Source organism: Heteronotia binoei, chromosome 1 (assembly GCF_032191835.1).
Source record: "Heteronotia binoei isolate CCM8104 ecotype False Entrance Well chromosome 1, APGP_CSIRO_Hbin_v1, whole genome shotgun sequence".
NCBI lineage: Eukaryota > Metazoa > Chordata > Lepidosauria > Squamata > Gekkonidae > Heteronotia > Heteronotia binoei.
In genome coordinates, this window is record NC_083223.1 from 173,697,236 (window position 1) to 173,715,866 (window position 18,631).

The 18,631-nt window shown below is 44.4% G+C and overlaps 1 protein-coding gene across 1 annotated transcript; it reads left to right on the forward strand.

Moving 5' to 3' along the window:
• Positions 1 to 3,745: 3,745 nt before the first annotated feature.
• Positions 3,746 to 16,970, forward strand: LOC132575483 (cytochrome P450 1B1). The gene is made up of 3 exons (XM_060244288.1): positions 3,746 to 3,792; positions 6,163 to 7,146; positions 14,739 to 16,970. Exons 1-3 carry the CDS (start codon positions 3,755 to 3,757, stop codon positions 15,298 to 15,300), a joined length of 1,584 nt encoding a protein of 527 aa, XP_060100271.1. The 5' UTR covers positions 3,746 to 3,754; the 3' UTR covers positions 15,301 to 16,970.
• The last annotated feature ends 1,661 nt before the right edge of the window (positions 16,971 to 18,631 follow it).

An 18,631-nucleotide genomic window follows, 5' to 3' on the forward strand; every position in this document is an offset into this window, starting at 1 on the left:
TTGTGAAGATGTGGTATGTTCTTCCTTGTTCTGTTCATGTGTATAATGGAAATATTCCTTTAGGTGAGGACGGCAGAAAAAGGTTTCCAGGTCCCCACAGAGCTGAATCTTCTGCGTGGATTTAGTGAGGCAGAATGAAAGTCCATGTGAAAGAACTGACTCTTCTGAAGGGCAGAGTCTCATTACAGAGGCTAAATCCACTCTCAGAACTTCAAGAACAGAATGGAGAGGGGATTGCTGAATTACAAACGATTGTGAAACTTGGAACAAACACCTCCCCAGGACTGAATAGAGATGTTTTGTTTTTTTATCTCATTACATATGCTAAACCCACTTTCACCAAGTATGGCGATATAGCTACAGTATTCCAATGTACCTTTTAGGATAGTGTATCAGAATAATGCTTTTGCATTGACATACTCAAACAAGGGATATTGGCTGTTTATCTCATTACATATACTAAACCCATCTTCCACAATATTTTAATGTATTTGTTCCTAATGGCAAACTAGAATGATGTATATATTTATGTTACATGTTAAAAGGTAAATTAGTTGGACAGGAAAAACTTCTGGGAAAGAAATGCCCTCATTTTCACCCAGGTTTATTAGCAATAGAATAATTACCAGGCATTCTCACATTCTGACATGTTACTGTTTTATGGTTTGCCACGCTAATGCAACCCAGATCAAAGGTTTTCTGAATTCATTAATTTTACTATTCTGCTACTGGATTTTAACTTTGTACCACTTTGCATTCCAAACTCCACCAGCTATATGTGGCTCTGCTTACTGTACCTCATTCCTCGTCTGAAGAAGTGTGCATGCACACGAAAGCTTACGTTCTGAATAAAACTAAGTTGGTCTTAAAGGTGAATCGACTCCTATTTTGTTCTGTTATGAAGACAGGACAGATAGGAGGGGCAAAAGGATAAAAATGTGGTCTTGCTCCACCTGCTGCTTTTTAAAGATTCTGTGATGGCCAAGAGGGGAATAGCCCCTGTTCTACAGAGAGAGAGAGAGACAGACATTTCTTCTGGAAGGGGAGGGGCTTTTCTTCAGCCAAATGGAGTAATTTTCCTAGCAACAGTGATGATGAAGGAACTGGAGGTCAAGTCCACTCCTCAGTTCTTAGACATTAAATTAATTCACCAATTCCCAGCCTTGATGGTGAGAATACATCCTTCCAGAACAGAAAGGGAGGAGGCTTAAGACAGGCAATTTTTGACAAAAAAGATTACAGGCTAGTGCAGGGGTTATGAGGGCCAGATCTGACATAAGTGAGACCTTGTTTGTTATGAGGGACAGATCTGACATAAATGAGACCTTGTCTGGCCAGGCCATGTCAGGCCAGGCCATGTGTGTACCTATTTAAGATTAGGTAGTAGAGATATAAACTTTATAAAGGACACAAACACAATTAAAGATTTTTTTTAAAAAAATTGAAATAAAACATACTTAAAACATTAGCACTTATTGGTCTTAAAGGTGCTTTATTTGTATTTTTCCCAAGGGATCCCGGGAACTGGGCAAAGAAAGCTCTGGCTCTTTCCTTCCTTCCCCTAGGGGACCAGGAGGGAGAGGAGCCTCAGCCAATAGAAGGAAGAGAGACTTGGCTCAGTAGCTTTGCTCTGTGATTGAGAGAGCCTGGCAAAGCAAGCTGTGCCTCCCGCCCTTCCTCCACAAGGGAGGAGCCTCAGTCAATGGAGAAAATAGAGGTTTTGCTCTGTAGCTCCTGTGTGATTGAGCAAACCTTATAAAGCAAGCTGTTATGCAGAAGAAAGCAAGAGAGAGGGAGAAAGAAGCAGATGACAGCCAGTTGCTTGGGGGCATGATAGGAGCCCTTTGGGGGCCTGACTCGGCCCCTGTGCTGCATGTTTGACACCCCTGGACTAGTGTTTTCTTATATAGGGTTTGATCTAGCACACTTGCTGTGTAACAACTTTTAACCATGCACTCACATGTCAGAAAAAAGGGCTTCATTTGCTATACTGGCAGTTTTTGAATGAACCTGGGTCTCAACATTATTTGACCACTGAGAGTTCCACCCCAACCAAACACTTTATTGTGTATTTATTAAAAACATTTATATCCTGCCTCTCCATCATGTGCTTAGGGCTCATGAACAATAAAATGAAACAATAAAACTCCAATTAAAAACTACAGTCATCTGCATAAAACAATTCCCACAACACAAATCTAAAACCAGATACTTGACCAGCCTCTCTTTCTGGATCTTAAAACTGGAGTGATATGATAAAGACAATTAACTGCGGCCAATAAACTGACAGTTGTTTGAAGGATACAGCGAATGCTTCCCCCCTCCCCCCTTCGGGGTCTAAACTGCTAATATTTGGGACTGTGAGAGAACTTTTGCCTGACTTTGTAGAAGAGAGGGGATCCTTCCATAATCGCTAAGCCTGCAAGAGCTGCCCTCCACCTGCGCATACAATCTTGTCTTTAATCAAAGCCTTTCCCAGGGTTCAAATTTGTTTGCACAGCAGAATGATGGGGTTTGAAGGTTAGGGTCCCTGATCTCATCAGATCTCAGAAGCAAAGCAGGGTCTGCCCCTGCTAGTATTTCGATGGAGACCACCAAGGAATAGCAAGGTCCTGAGGCGGAAGCAGGCAGGCAGTGCTAAATCACCTCTGACCTTCTCTTGCCTTGAATACCCTACCTGGTTGCCCTAAATCAGCTTTGACTTGAGGGCAATCAGCAAATAAAAAGAGTATTCCAGAGACACAAAGGACACAAGCTGTGCACTTGCTTATGTGGAGCGGTTTCACATGGGGATGCCTAAAGGGAGGAATACCCCAACCCCCGAGGCGTCCGCATTTACCATCTTCTATAATCCCCTCCACCCTGTTAGTCCTTTACTCCCGGGGAGTATCAGGCCAGTTCATGTGTCTAGGTCGTTATCAAGCCGATCCCTTTGGGGGCATGAGAGCGAAAGCTCTGGACTGGGCAGCCCCGTCTCGGCCTCGCAGGCTCTCCATTCCGCGCGCCCCCCCGCCCTCTTCCCCGCGGGATCTTGCGGTGCGCACGTGGGGGAGCATCTGAAATGCGGGGAAGGCGAGGCGAGGGGAGGAGATGGCCAGAGGCTTTCCAAGCAGGAGATCACGCAATGCAAACTCTGCACGCAACTGGGAGGTGACTGGCAGGGGATGGGAAAGCGTTTCAGCCTGCGGGGATAGAGGCAGGCGGCTTTCCCCTACCTCCAGCTCTCCGCTCGCAGGCAGCTGCTTCGCCGGGCGCTCACCTTTCCACTGGTGTGGGATTCAGCAGGCGAAGAGAGAGAAAGAGACGCCTCTAGGGGAGGCAGAGAACCCCGAGATGCAGCAGCCCAGCGGAGTCTTCTGCCGGGTACCAGAGGGAGCCGAGTCCAAGAGACACCAGCCAAGCACCGATTGAATCCCTGCAGCCGGAGCCTCTCGGGTGACTCGGCTCGCGCACAAGCCAGGCGAGCACCGAAGGTTTCAGCGGCGGATGAGTTGGGCGGGACTGCGGCACTGCGCTCGGGACCAGGGCGGCTGCAGCTGGCATCGGCTTATGCCAGCCCTGCCAGGAGGCGGGTCACAAAAACAGGGGGCTTTTCACCTGCTCGCCCTCCCAAATTCGGGGAGTTCAACTGAAAGGCCGAGGAAGGGAGCTTTGACTCTCGAAAGCTTGCACCCCGAAACTCTGGCTGGTCTCTGAAAGTGCTACTGAACTCGAAAAGCTGCGGGGTGCGGACCTGAGTTTTGCTGGAGGCATCATGAGCCAGAGAGTTCTGGGAGAAGCTTTGGTTACCAGGTCAGTCAGAAGTGTTTTTAATAGAGAGTAGTGTCTAATTCGTTTCTTCCTAGTATCCCTAGCAGACTGGTGGGTGCTTTGTGGATCACCAGGTCTCACCCTGGCAAACGGAGGTGCAGTTGGCTGGAGCAGTGCATCTCCTAAGGCAATCACTGTACTGCTACTCTCACACCCCTTTCCCAAACTAGACATTCCTGAAGAATATACCAACAGTAATCTCTGGCACTCATCTCAGTCCTGAAGGAAGGGGTTGGATTTTTTTAAGAAAATAGAACTTTCTTCTAGGTGAACATGCTGGGAACCAGAGCCAGAGGTTTAAAACAAACAAACACAAACCTTACTTTAATTTACCAGACATCCACATTGCTAAATAACCTGAGAGGAATCTTCAAAGCCTCCTACAATGCTACAGAAGCAACAGGACCACTAAAGGTTGTTGTTCCTTTGAAATGTTTAGCCACCCTTTTGTCTACAGTGCTATAGTAGGCATTTTTCATTCAATTAGAATCACAGAATCATAGAGTTGGAAGGGACCTCCAGGGTCATCTAGTCCAACCCCCTGCACAATGCAGGGAACCCACAAATACCTACCCCAGATTCAGATTGTTTTATGTGCAAAAGGGTGATTTAAAATCAACTGTTTGGATTAATTTCACAGTTTTGTGGTTGGTGAGTTCTTAAATCAATGTGTGGACTCTCCAACCTGGAGGATCCCATGCTTCCATGGAGTTCATTCCATTTTTACACAATGACCCCCAATCCTGCTACAATTAATCATGAGTCTCATTGAAAGCAATGTGACCAAATTTAATTATGGCTAATTCCTTGCACTGGTTTCAAAGCAAGAACTCTACCTAAGAGTTTACTTTCAAACACAAATACACAGGCTTGGGATGTGTATCACAATTAACTTTAGTTGGACCAGATCAATGTGTTCAGCACCAGGATGCAAGACTGGCTTTTCAAGTACAGATACATGAAAGTGAACTCTGCTGGAATCACTGGATTCACCCTCACATAAGAGTGCAGTCCTATGCACACAAGGAAGCAAGCATGGTTGAAGTATGTGGTATTTCTGACCATGTAGCAGAAGCACTGGGCTGCACACATTGTTTTTATGTAGAACTGCAACATGGGCGACCATGTACTGGATAGAAGTGAGAGTGAGTGAGAGAGAGAGATCCTTTTAATGTATCTGTGTTCAAGGCAATCAATACTATTTTGTGATCCAATTCTGACATTGGGCAAACTTTCTAAGATGGTGTCATGTATGTACAATGTTATTTGGGAACTGCATTTTTATCTACAAAGTGACACATTCCTGTCACCAGTAGTTCATGGAGAAGAATGTATATAACAAACTCCCATATAATGGGGTCAATATAACCATCCCTGAAGATGCCTTCTTCCAGATGCTAAAATTCACAGAGGGTGGCTCAGAGCCACTGAAACTGAAAAAAAGGCTTCATGCTTTGTTCAGCTGAGTGGTAGGACAGGGATAGGATCCACCCCAGCATTAGTTTTTGTGCCAAATTGACCCCCCCCACACACCTGATTGGATTCATGAGCCTTTAAACAGCTATATATAGGTCTAGCATTGCCTGGCACAAACAAATGTCTATGTCACAAGAGTACTGCCAGAAAAAGGTAGGAATCAAACATTCAAAAGGATACCTTTAGAAGAATCAAAGGTTAGCTTTAGAAATGGATAGAGAAAGGCTGAGGAATGTCATTTTAAAAAATATCAATTATATTACTTTAAAACTGGGTTAAAATTAATTCTGAATTTAATACACAAATTACTTTCCATCTCATATAAAATTAGCACTTCATCTGGTAAGTCCTGGACAGAGCCAGATGTGCTGGCCCTGGGTTAATTGTATATTAGATTGTGGCCCTTGATTTATGTTGTGCTCTTGCTAATCTATCTTTGCTGGTGAATAAAGAGACAAAGAGAAAACTGCTAATTTTACAGGCTCCCCTCTGGCTTCTTCTTCTTATTAATGGTTTAGTGCCAAAAGGAATGCGGATTTTGGATTTCATGCCGAGATAGGATAAGGGATTTATTTCGTTCAAGTCAACACAAAGGAAAGGAGAAGTCTAAAGAGCAGCTAAGGTTGAATTTATGTAAAGTATGTCAACCTCGGTTCAAAGTGTAGCTCTGTGTCACGATTTCAGGTCACTTAACACATCCAACAGAACCAAGCGGCCCGAGTTTTCCCGGGCTGCATCACTAGGTCGGTCGGTCGGTCGGTCGGAAGTTCCCGTTTGAATTCTGCCCCACAAGCCTAAAGGAGGTGTCTCGTGTTTGGGAAGCGCCGTGAAGGCCCAACGGCAGTCGATCTAACGTGGTCCTCCTTTCGCCCGCAGCATGCTCCCCAGGGGGCTGGAGGAAGCGCTCCCCGCCGTGCAAGGCGTGCTGCTTGTGCTGCTCTCGCTGCTGGCCGCTCTCCACGTGGCCAAGCTTGTGGTGCAGGAGCAGCTGCGCCGCAGGAGACTGGAGCCTCCGGGGCCTTTCCCGTGGCCGCTGCTGGGCAACGCCGCTCAGCTGGGCAGCGCCCCGCATTTGGCCTTCGGGCGCCTGGCTGCCACCTACGGCGACGTCTTCCGGCTGCGTCTGGGCCGCTGGCCCGTGGTGGTCTTGAGCGGCGAGCGCGCCATCCGCCAGGCCCTCATCCGCCAGGGCGCCGCTTTCGCCGGCCGGCCGCGCTTCCCCTCCTTCCAGCTGGTGTCCGGCGGGCGCAGCTTGGCCTTCGGCGGCTACTGCGACCTCTGGAAGCTGCAGCGGCGCTTGGCGCACTCGACGGTGCGGGCCTTCTCAGCGCGCCGCCTGGTGGAGCGGCCCCTGCTGGCCGAGGCGCGCGCCGTGGTGCGGCTCCTGGTGCGCGCCTCGGCTGACGGCGCCTTTGTGGACCCGTCGAGGAGCCTGGTGGTGGCCGTGGCCAACGTCATGAGCGCCCTCTGCTTCGGCCGCCGCTACAGCCACGCCGACGCCGAGTTCTGCCGCCTGGTGGGCAGGAACGAGCAGTTCGGGCGCGCCGTGGGAGCGGGCAGCCTGGTCGACGCGCTGCCCTGGCTGCAGCGCTTCCCCAACCCGGTGCGCTCTGCTTATAGCGCTTTCCGCGCCCTCAATCACGAGTTCTACAGCTTCGTGCGCCACAAGTTCGTGGAGCACCAGAGCAGCCTCCGACCGGGCGATGCCCTTCGCGACCTCATGGACGCCTTCATCCGCCTTCAGCAGGAGCAGCCTCGTCTGCAGGTGGAGCACGTGCCGGCCACCGTCACAGACATCTTCGGCGCCAGCCAGGACACGCTCTCCACCGCCCTGCAGTGGCTCCTCATCTTCCTTAGCAGGTGAGCTGATGGACTGGCTTCACTGGGAGGGGCAGGCCTTCAAGCACTTGACATCTAACTCCCTATTTGTCTCCAAAGACCCTCTCTCCCACATAAGGCCAATTTTGACACTCAGCCTGAACTCCCTTGCAAAGTGATGTGGCCTGAAACCTGTTATTCAAAGCCCCTTAGAGCTGTGTACACAGATTTCACAAGTTGCAATGCTTTGATGTCCATTGCCTGTTATTGGTATAAGCTTTATTTTTGTTACTTGTTTTGATGATGAGATAGGAATAACCATTATTCATTTCAACTAAAACATGGGGAACTGAGGCTGAAAGTGCCTGTTGCTTAGAGCACGCAAGCAAGTTCATAACCGAACCATATTTATCTAGCACTGTTATTTTAGTATCATTTTGTAGCCAGCCATCTTAGAGTGGACCACAGTTAGCCACCCAACCTGACAGCTTAGAGTACAGAATATCCACTAAATGTCTCACATTTGCCCCTATAAGCCCATTATGCAAACTACACAGCTTGCCCTAATAATGCACTAGTCGTCTTGATAGTCCATAAAATGACCCCCGTGTAGACTTTTTATGGAATTCCATATTGGTGTGCGGTTTGCCGTCACCATTCTGAAGATGCTCCTTCAGGCCACATGCAGAAGCATCAGCATTAGGCAGGATGTCTCTGGAGCTGTTTTCTGAATCATCAGGCTAGTGCAGTGCCTAAAGCACTTTACTCAGACAATCCTCCTTAATATACTAGTGTATATCACAGAATTAACTCCAGTTAGCAACCTCCTTCTGAAGTGACTACTTTCTCAAGTGACTTGGAATTAGGCAATGATTTAGTGCTAGCTTAATGTTCTTTCAATTTTTTGCTGTTAGGGATATGTGCGAGTGTCAGTATAGGTCAGGGGTGGCCAACGGTAGCTCTCCAGATTTATTTTGCCTACAACTCCCATCAGCCCCGGCCAGCATGGCCAATGGCTGGGGCTGATGGGAACTGTAGGCAAAAAATATCTGGAGAGCTACCGTTCCCCCCCCCCACCCCCGCTATAGGTGATTATGGGTAGATGCCAGTCAGGGGTGAAGACATGATGAAGGAGAATGTAGAAGATGGATTGGAATGGAATTTTGTAGATGCAGACATTTTAGGTTGTGCTGCTGGGCCAAGTGAATGCTGTCCTTTTCCAGTTCCTGAGTATTTCTACAAGTTTCTTTCCAAGAGGTGGTACAATGATTCTCCCCAAGGAGAAGGAAGTCTGATCAAAGGATACAGTTCTGTTTATGCTTAATTTCTGTTTAGCTGTTAGTTTTTCCCCTTCTCTAACTGCAAGGCCTGGTAATTACAGCCCTTTGTAATCTTGCATCATTGAAACCATATACTAAAATCACTTTGGTCTCAGGGCACCAGAAAGTTCTTCTGTGGAAGCTAAACCTGTTGAAATGAATGCACTTTCCATGTTCTTGCACTACTCTCATTCTGTCAGTTGAGCTTGTGAAGGAGAACTATTCAATTATCAGGGTGCTTTGACTGCCACTCTTGGAAAACAACTGCCATCAGATCCTCTTGAGAGGTAACATAAAACTGGTGTCTTTATTGAATTGGACTGCAAATATTCATTTGGACCCTGGTAAAATTAAGCCTTTTCATAATATAAAATGAAGTCACCTCCTTGCTGCACAGGATGTCTGTAATCTGGACACCATTGTTTTTCTTCCTTGAATGCTTTCCCTCCTTTTGTGATGTGACATGCAGACAGCAATAACAGTGTTTCTTCCAGCAATCCAGTCAAAGCCTGGTCCAACCAACCTTTTTTCATATTGCTATTGTCTCCTAAGTGAATGCACTGATTTAAACAAGCTATGAGAACTAGCTGTCCAAAACATTTTGCGGCTGCAGCAAAACCAAAACAGAGCAAAATTTAGAAATCCCCCCCCCCACCCAGACCCCAGCTTGGATCCTCTTCTGCAATGTAAACATGTAAGGCTTGAAGTCTGCTCCCCCAAACAAATTAGCTTATTATGATGATGTGCAAGTGTTGAACTGAACTGTGCTGTTTATTAATGCTTTGTTTATGGTAGCATCAAAATATAGGGGTACAATGGGAACAGGAGTCATTGTTAATGAATAACTGACACAAAATTCTGGGAAAACTGCCAAATCTGAAAATTTAAGGGAAAAACCACTTGCTTATTCTGCGTTAGTGAAATGTTTCATTAGAGCAAGGTTTCCCAAACTTTTCTTTCCCGTGGCCCAGTTATTTTTACACTTCTTCATGGCCCACTAAAATTTGGGGATGGAGCCAGGAGACTTTGGGGGTGGAGCCTGGAGAGAGGAATCATGGCATTTCCTGTGGTGTCAATGTCACTTCTGGGGCACACAACAAAAACTCCACCTATTCCTGTGATGTCACTTCCAGGGCACTCCCCCAAACCTGCCCCTTCTTCGGAAGTAAATTCATTTTCAGAAAAATCTCTCTGAAACTCATGCTGAAGAAGAAGATGATATTGGATTTATATCCCGCCCTCCACTCCGAAGAGTCTCAGAGCGGCTCACAATCTCCTTTACCTTCCTCCCCCACAACAGACACCCTGTGAGGTGGGTGGGGCTGGAGAGGGCTCTCACAGAAGCTACCCTTTCAGGACAACCTCTGCCAGAGCTATGGCTGACCCAAGGCCATTCTAGCAGGTGCAAATGGAGTGGGGAATCAAACCCGGTTCTCCCAGATAAGAGTCCACACACTTAACCACTACACCAAACTGGCTAAACCAAAATGGGTGTGGAAAGTGGGCGGTCCTTTCTTTTCACCTCCACACCTGCATGAACCTATCTGTTTGTGTGTTCTTCTCCAGCTTGCAAGCACTCCTAATGCCCATGTTCAATTGTCTGCACCACCTACACATCCCTTCCTCAACAGCACTGGCCAGTGTATGCAGTTGGGAGTGCTGTTGCCATTTGCCATCAGGAATGCCAGCACTGTGTACCACTCACACTGGGCCCTGGCAGCTGCTACCTCAAAATATGCTGACACATTTAGTAGGCCCTTCCTTCAGCTGCTACTACTGAAACCCTGACTCAAGCTACAACCAAGCTTGCTTTGTTTCAAGAAAATCTTTCGACAGCTATTTTTCATGCTTTTCTTTGGTTGAAACACTGGGAAATTGCTGTGAAAGGTAGCAGAGAATTGTACTGCAATTAATGAATTAATTTCAAGTTATGTGAAGTTCATAACAAGCTTTTCTGCAGTTATCCCAAAAAGGATATTTATGAGGGGCTTGCAGCTTTTTACTGGCTGTTTCCCAAGCCTTTAAAAGCAACATGTTGTGCAGATACTTAGCCAGTGAACTACTTTCATCCTTTTTAATATCTACAGGAGGTGTTTAATTTTGGTGTCAGACAGCTGTTAAAAGCAGGACCAGTAAAATGGTGCCAAGTTCATAGTACCATGTCTTCCAGTGCTGTTGAGATATACTGCAGTAATCTCCAATAATCTCTTTCTGCCCACACCTCTTACTCTCACTTACACAGAAATTCCATAGAAGGCCACCTGGCTACAACTGGGGGTGCCAACTTTTCATTGGCAGAGCTCCTATGTCTGCAACAACAGTATGATGAACAGAAAAGTTTCATCCAGTAAAAATGGAAGGAAAGAAAGAAAGAGAAAGGGAAAGAAAGAAATGGAAGGAAAGGAAAAGAAAGACATGGAAAGAAAGAACATAAACATAAGAGGAGCCATGTTGGATCAGGCCAGTGGACTATCCAGTTGAAAATTCCCTCATACGATGCCCAAAAAGCACCAGAATGTCCACCAGTGGGCCAGGGCACTAGAAGCCCTCCCACTGTTGCTTCCCCCCTCCCAGCACCAAGAATACAGACAGAACATCATTGCCAGGGAAAGAAAGAAAGAAGGGGGGGGGCAAAGAAAAAAAAGCCTTCCTCACCATCAGATGACCCCAGCCAGCAAAAATCCTGCCCAGAGGTCGTTTGGTAAAAAAAATAGCTAGTGGAATGCCCACTCCCCACCCCTCCTGGCTGAAAAAAAACACACACCCTTCTTTGCCGCCCAGGGAAATCTCCCCAAAAGAACATATTGCAAGGCACATGAAAGCTCATATCATGAAGAACACGTCATGGGTCTAAAGTGCCAGTGGATGCCAGCTTTTCTCTCAAACACTGGGAGTGGTGGAGAAGGAATGAAAGGCAGCCCAGCGCCTCTCTGCACAACACAGAGACAGGGTGGGGCTAGCTTTGCTGGGGGCGGGGCTAGCTTTGGCTTTTCTTGTGACCTGGTAGTGAGGCTTCCATGGCCCGGTACCGGGTCATGACGCTGCAAATGGGAAACACTGCATTAGAGAAAAGAAGGCCAAGGAGTCAATACTTTTCCAAGTTCTTACCCAGATTAAGAATTACCACAGGGCAGTCTCTGCTTTTTCAAACCAAGGTGTCAAATGGTCTTTTTCTTATACTTCTGTGTTTATTATGAATGCATGAGAGGAAATAAAAAAGAAAACTTCCATTGTGGAGGCTTGGCCTGCAGACCTATAGTGGGGTTTAAGTAGTCTTTACACAGGATCCTTCCTTCCAGTCCAGGCATTTGGAGCAGTGGTTGTGTATGTAAAGACATCTTCATTATTCACGTTTAGCTCAGTTGAGATGTTGGGGCAGGAACAGCTTTAAGGAATAAGGAAACAGTACAGAAATATTTTCTTTTTCTTGATTATCTTTAGTCACTTCATTTTTGGGGGCCATTTTGTAAGATACTGAGAGGAGACGAGAAGAAGCACCCTCTGGGCTCATCCCATTAACCACTTCCTCAAAAGCAGGCAAACACTGAAGTTCAAGGAGATAATTTCTAGGGTGTGTATAATATGTTTGCTCTATTCATGGCAGCGTTGGTTACTTGACTTCTGTTTGCTGCATAAATGCTGGAGAAGGATACAAATCCATATGTTCAATTAGTGAAAACATTCCTGAGGTCAAAAACAAGAAAAAGACAAATATATGAAGCTTGTTGCAGACAGTTAAGGAGGATTTTAAAATGACTATGGTTTAGAATAGATCATGTGACTTCAGAGGGTCCTTGCAGCAAGGAAAGCAGTACCATTGCTGGAATGGATCTGTAGGGTCCATCAATACAAGTTTCAGCATAATTTCAGACTTCGAGATAGATGGCATGGATTTGGATCCTGTCTACCTTCAGCAGAGGAATCCCCATATGACAGTCTAGTTCCCCACTCCCCTCAGAGCACACACAGAGGGAAGCTGTACCTGTGAGTACCTGCCATGTTGCTATCCATTCAGACAAAGAATGCAAGGTTGGCGGGCTTATTCCTTGACTGAATGGAGGCAGAAAGACTGGGTAGTGGGATACCATATTATGACATGGTATATTGATTGCCAGAGTGTATGTACCAAGGGAAGATAGGGAGGGGGAATGAAATTCTGTTACATATGAAGCACATGAAGCTGCCTTATATTCAATCAGACCATTGGTCCATCAAAGTCACTATTGTCTACTCAGACTGACAGCTGCTCTCCAGGGTGCTAAGTCGAAAACTTTTGCATCACCTATAACCTGATCCTTTAACTGGAGATGCCAGGGATTAAATATAGGATCTTCCACATGCCAAGCCACTAAGCCATGGCCCCTCCTAGTGCAGATACCTCCATGGATGAATGCAACATGCCCAATGGACTGGTTCAGACCCATAGTGGTAGACAGGTTCAAGCAACAGGTATGAATAATGTGTGGTGTGTATGCTTTCCTAGGACAATTTCCCACCCCACCCCTCTTCCATGAGCAGTCTTTCAGGTTTGGAGCCCAGTCAGGGGAAAAAATAATTAGAGATGGCCAAAGGAGTGATGGTATTTAAGTTTCCCTTCATTCCACTCTCCAGTTTTCTCCTGCAACTGCCCCCATGTTCCTGCATTTGTATTACAAAGCAAATACAGTGCTGGGAGCCCCATGGGGGCAGTTGCAGGAGAAAACTGGAGAGTGGGATGAAGGGGAACTTAAATACCATCCCTCCCTTGCCCTGAGCCACTTGTCCGCCCTGAGCCACTTGTGGGAAGGGCGGGATATAAATCCCAAATAAATAAATAAATATCTAATTATTATTTTTTCCCCTGACTGGACTCCAAACCCAGAAGACTGCCCATGGAAGTGGGGTTGGAAATTGTCCTAGGAAGGCAATGTCTGGGTAGAATTGGCAGGTATGGAAGGAGTTAGCAATTGTTTGCATGTTGATTCTCAGATGCACACATTTCATACATGTGCATTCACATTGTCTGGATCAGTGTGGCTTTGAGACACAGGTTTTCCCAGATAATGCTTAGTTCTGCCTTCAGAGGAATTGTGGCAAAAGTTCACATTGTGGCAAAGGTTACATTACTTTTTACAGGGCAAGGCTGTGATTTCAATGCCACTTAAAATACAATTAGAACTGGTGCTTAATGAAAACCATGTGGTTTCTGTCAACTTGTGTCTCTTTTATAGACCTATAAGAGCCAAACCAGACTCTTGGGTTTGACTCATGGCTGCCACTGCTATTTTAGGAAGGAATCTGACCATTAAAAATGCAGTGAGAGCTCAGTCCTGATTGGTCTGTGGCATGGGGGAACTGGGTGATCTTGTTCCCTGATCCCCTGGCCCTCTGTGCCACAGTCCTGATCAAAAGTCTAGTAAGGCTTTAATGCAGATGAAGAGAACAGTGGAGTCACAAGGCTGACAAGAGCAGGGAGCCTATTCTGCCTGCTGTTTCTGCCAGTTGATAGGAAAATTGCTTACCAAGCCAGAACCAAAAAAGTAATACATCAAAAGAATGATACTTTTGTCTTATGTTTTAGTGTCAAATGTAGAGACATAAAGAGATCACAGATTTTTTAAAAAAAATTGAATGCCATTCTTTTTATGGAAGATGATGTTTTGAGTCACAGGAATAAGACCTCTGACAGGCAAACAGGGTCAGGGCGATTCAGTTTCATAGCAATCTCCCACGATGTCTTTGATTACCATATTACCATATAAACGACTAGTAAATATAGGACAGTTAAAATAATGGCATCATCAGCTAGCTAACATTCTGTTAAATACAAATGTTCAGGGGCACTCTAAAGATCAACATTTATTTCAGTTTTAGTCTTTAAATTGCCAGTGAACTTTTATTTTACTATGAAACAGGCTGACAAAGCTACCCATTTACAATTAAAATTCAGTTACAAACAAATACTAGTTTGTTATGTCTGATCACTCATTATTCAAATCTTAGAAACTGGAAGCCACATGCAGGCCCAGGAGCAGTCACACAGTTATAAAGGATAAGGCATACACACAGGTTGTATAACTTATAATGTGTGTTGGACTAGGGAGACCTGAGCTCAAACCCCTATTCCATTTTGAAGCTCACTTGGTGACCCCAAATCAGTCATTCTTGTGTAGCCCAATCTCCCTTCCCAGGATTTTGTGAAGATAAAATGTAAGGTGTGAGAATGATGTATGCCACCTTGAACTCCTTAGAGGAAGAATAAAATGGGGGGAGGAATGTAATAGCTAGGTATATATCTTGCTTATTTGTATCTCTTGCTCTTTTTTTTTTTGCAAGGTATCCTGAGGTGCAGTCTAAACTGCAAGAAGAAATAGACAGAGTGGTTGGCAGGGGCCGCTTGCCATGTGCTGAGGACCAGCCTCATTTGCCTTACGTCATGGCATTCCTTTACGAATCCATGCGTTTCAGCAGCTTTGTGCCAGTTACCATTCCACACTCCACCACAGTAGACACCACCTTGATGGGCTACCACATCCCCAAAAACACAGTGGTCTTTGTCAATCAGTGGTCAGTGAATCATGACCCAGTGAAATGGCCTGCTCCAGAAGATTTCAATCCAGCAAGGTTCCTGGATGAGAATGGATCCCTTAACAAAGACCTCACTAGCAGTGTGATGATTTTTTCTGTGGGCAAACGTAGGTGCATCGGAGAAGAGTTATCCAAAGTGCAGCTCTTTCTTTTCATTGCCATATTGGTGCACCAGTGCCATTTCACTGCCAATCCAAAGGAAGACTCTCCAATGGATTTCACCTATGGCTTGACTATTAAACCTAAGCCATTTACAGTGAATGTTGTGCTTCGGGGAACTATGGATTTGCTGGATAATGCTATACAGTGACTGTAGGCAGAAAAAGACTGTGAACTTCGTCTTTATGCTCGAGTAAGGATTTTGTTCCATCCCTTCTCTTTATATTTAAGTGGAATGCATTGGAGTAACATGTATTCTAGCATGACATGAAGTAAAACAATACATTATTTTTAAAATAATCTAAATTTAGTTAGTCACTTTATATATTCATTAACATGCCAGAAGCATTAAATACATTCTGTAAAGGAAATGTTTACATCTTTATCTGCCTTTGTAGGTTCTACTTCTTATAGTAGAAAATGTTGTTTAACATCACCTCTACCTGCATAGTACAAATGTCCTGTTTTGAGATTGTGACTTTGAATGACAATTGTATTCTGGTGCCATTAGTTATCAGATCTATCCCCATTAGAATTACAAATTGTTATTCTGAAGTTTTTTTTTTAAAATGACTCATTAGAAAATGTAATACCCTTTTCTTTATACAAGCAGCAAGCATTATGCGTTGCATGTCTATTGTGTATCTTGATTCATTAAAATGTGTGCATGTTGTCGGCTGTTGCTCTCAAATACCTGAGACACCATAATATTTTTAATTGGAATATCAGTAAAAAAAAACTGGCAATGGACTGAAGTAGCTACTGTTGGTTGAGAACTCTGTCGGTGTTGCCCATTGATACATCCAGATTAAGGTTGGTTCTTTATTAATTCATCAGTTAAGGTTGGTTCAGTTATACTAAGAAATTGAAAGTATTTGTAAATAATACTGAGCCAGTTAGGGAGTGGGGTGGCACAATGCCACTCTGCAGTTACTCAGAATAGGGAATACTGTCCTCCACTCTTTCCAAATGCAGTACTGTAAAGTTTATCATGGCAATCTGGCAAGTGACTGAGAACTCCTACTATTACAGGATTATTATCTTATTTTTGGCTGTAGTGTTCTCTAATTTTCACCAACACTCTAGGCCCTGCTGATTTCAAAAGTCACAATTCTGCAAATAGAAATCTGGTTACTGAATTTGTAATGCATAATACAGTTCTATAGTGGAATGGAACATCATGATTTCTAATATGTTCCTTTTAAGAAATTCAGAAGGATCTATTCATAAAGCAGCAATAAACCTATGTGGATTTCAAATATTCATCTCTTTATGCAGAGAATTACAAACAAAATTAAATGCAAAGTAGAAAAAAGATTGAAAGTGAGTGTCCTCAAATAATTTTATAGATTGTAAAAATAAAACCACTGATATCCTAGAACATAGCCTACACTTGTGAACAGCTTTGATTTATATAAAATGTTTTCATACTAAGGTCTAATTTAAGTCTGTCATTAAGCTAGTATCAATTTTTCCCATTGTACTTATGTAAAGATGATGTATGTTATATTATAAAGAATGTAATGTTTAACAGAATAGTCCCCATAGTGCATTAATAATAATAAGTTTATTATAACAAATTCTTTTTTAAAAAAAACTTTTAATAAATTCTTTAAAATATATCGGGCAGGTACCATGACATTTGTAAATGTCCTACAAACAGAATTGCACAGATAACTGTTGAGTTTGAATGTGGTGCAGCAGAATTCTTTACATACTCATTGTCAGTTTGTTAGATGCTCCATTAGACCTTCTCCCTTGTTGTAGCACAGATGATTGTATTTTTCAAATATTAAATAAAATTATTCTGTTGTGTTTGTACTTGCTGAGAAATTAATACCTTCTTGTCTGGTGCTTTAACTGGGGATTTTTTGTGTGTGATGATACTCACTAGTACTGAGTACTGACACCTTTTTCAGGGTTTCCCCAAGTCCTGAGGGAGGAATTAATGGAAATTGGTCCAGCCTTACAAGTGAGTAGTGGCACCTTTTAAAAACAACAACAAACAACACTGGCTTTAACTGCAACATTTCCATTAGAACCCACATCCAGGAGCCCACAAAGACAAGTTATGCCTAACCTCTAGCTATTAACCCTCCTGGGCACATTGCTTGCTGCTTCCTTTCTTTAAAAGTGAGAAGGGAAATAGTGAAAATATGTGATTGTTCTGCATCAGTTATCCCTGTATTTTTAGTGTGATTACTTGTGTGTGTGTGGGGGGGGGGCGCTGTGAGGAGGCAGAAGCATAACAACCTGGAAGAGTGATAGATCTGCCTTATCTAAGTCGATACTGCATTGCTCTTAGGACTGCTGAGTGAATTACTGTTCCTTTCCTATGGTGGTTGGCCAGTGTGATGGACTCAGGAACTTAGCCTGAGAAGCTGGGAACATCCTTTCAGCAATTGACTGGTATGCAGGCATGGTAACTGAAATGTAGTAAAATGAAGAGGCTAGCAAGGAACACCTCCGGGTTTTCAGTTTGAATTTTGGAGTCTTCAATGAAAGTCTGGAGTGTGAAGACTGGGGCTTAGGCTGGTCAGTTGTGGCGTGAAGCAACTGGACAAGGAGCTGAGAACAGCCAGTGGGGCTGAGTTCCTTGTGGAGACAGAGCTGGACTGAGCTTCTGTCTGATAGAGAGTTTGAAGTCAGAAGGGGGCCAAACGAGGTACTTTCTGTGAAGGAAACTCTGAGGGAGTTCTGCCAGCACATTAAGGCAGTCTCCTTGTACAAACTGAGATCACACAAACACTCAGAAGGGAGGACTGGATTCTGGTGGTCATCAGGATTTCCCAAGATTAAGATCAGGAAACTAGCTGGGGCTGAGACACACAGGAGTGAGAGGCTGGTATTAGCTCTTAGAGATGTGAGTCCTGGATGCTAGTGTGGATGTCTGTGAGGAAGAATTAATTTGGCACCAGTCAGGAGTTCTCTCTGTGTGTGGAAAAGAGTGACTGATAGTTTGTTATTTTTATGATTTGAATAGCCAGAGCACAGGGCTGTATCATCTGAACTGCAAAGCATTCCTAGTGCCCAGTAGGCACTACCTGCCTGTCAAAGAGTTCTGTAGAATTCTAAAGCCTGCCGGTTTGTTAGTTTAAAAATCTTGTAAGGGTTATATATTTGATTTTGCCTCAGCCTGACAGATCTCTGTGTTGAGTAATTGAGTAATTTTGCCTGCCAACTGCCTGCCTGTCTGTCAACTGATCTAATCAATATTATTTTATCCCTCTCCCTTGCCTTTTATTATCCAATAAATATTTTATTTGGTTTTTAAAACCGTCTTGTGCCTATTTTCTTAGACGTCTGACAGGATTTCTGTATGTGTGCCTGAGGGAAGGTGATGGGAGGAAATTTATAGTGGTCACCCAAGCTGACACTGACTGGTTCCTCATAGCCAACTTTACCCAATTAAACCCAGGTGGGAGCATTAACATCGAGGGTAGAGTTTTGTCAAGATTGGGTGTATGGTTTCTGCAGGTAAA

Bases quoted from the DNA above. Each gene is read 5' to 3' on its own strand.
- LOC132575483 (XM_060244288.1), top strand. From the start codon at position 3,755: ATGAGCCAGAGAGTTCTGGGAGAAGCTTTGGTTACCAG. The intron at 3,793-6,162 runs GTCAGTCAGAAG...TTTCGCCCGCAG, and splicing joins GGAGAAGCTTTGGTTACCAG to CATGCTCCCCAGGGGGCTGG. The intron at 7,147-14,738 runs GTGAGCTGATGG...TTTTTTTGCAAG, and splicing joins CTCCTCATCTTCCTTAGCAG to GTATCCTGAGGTGCAGTCTA.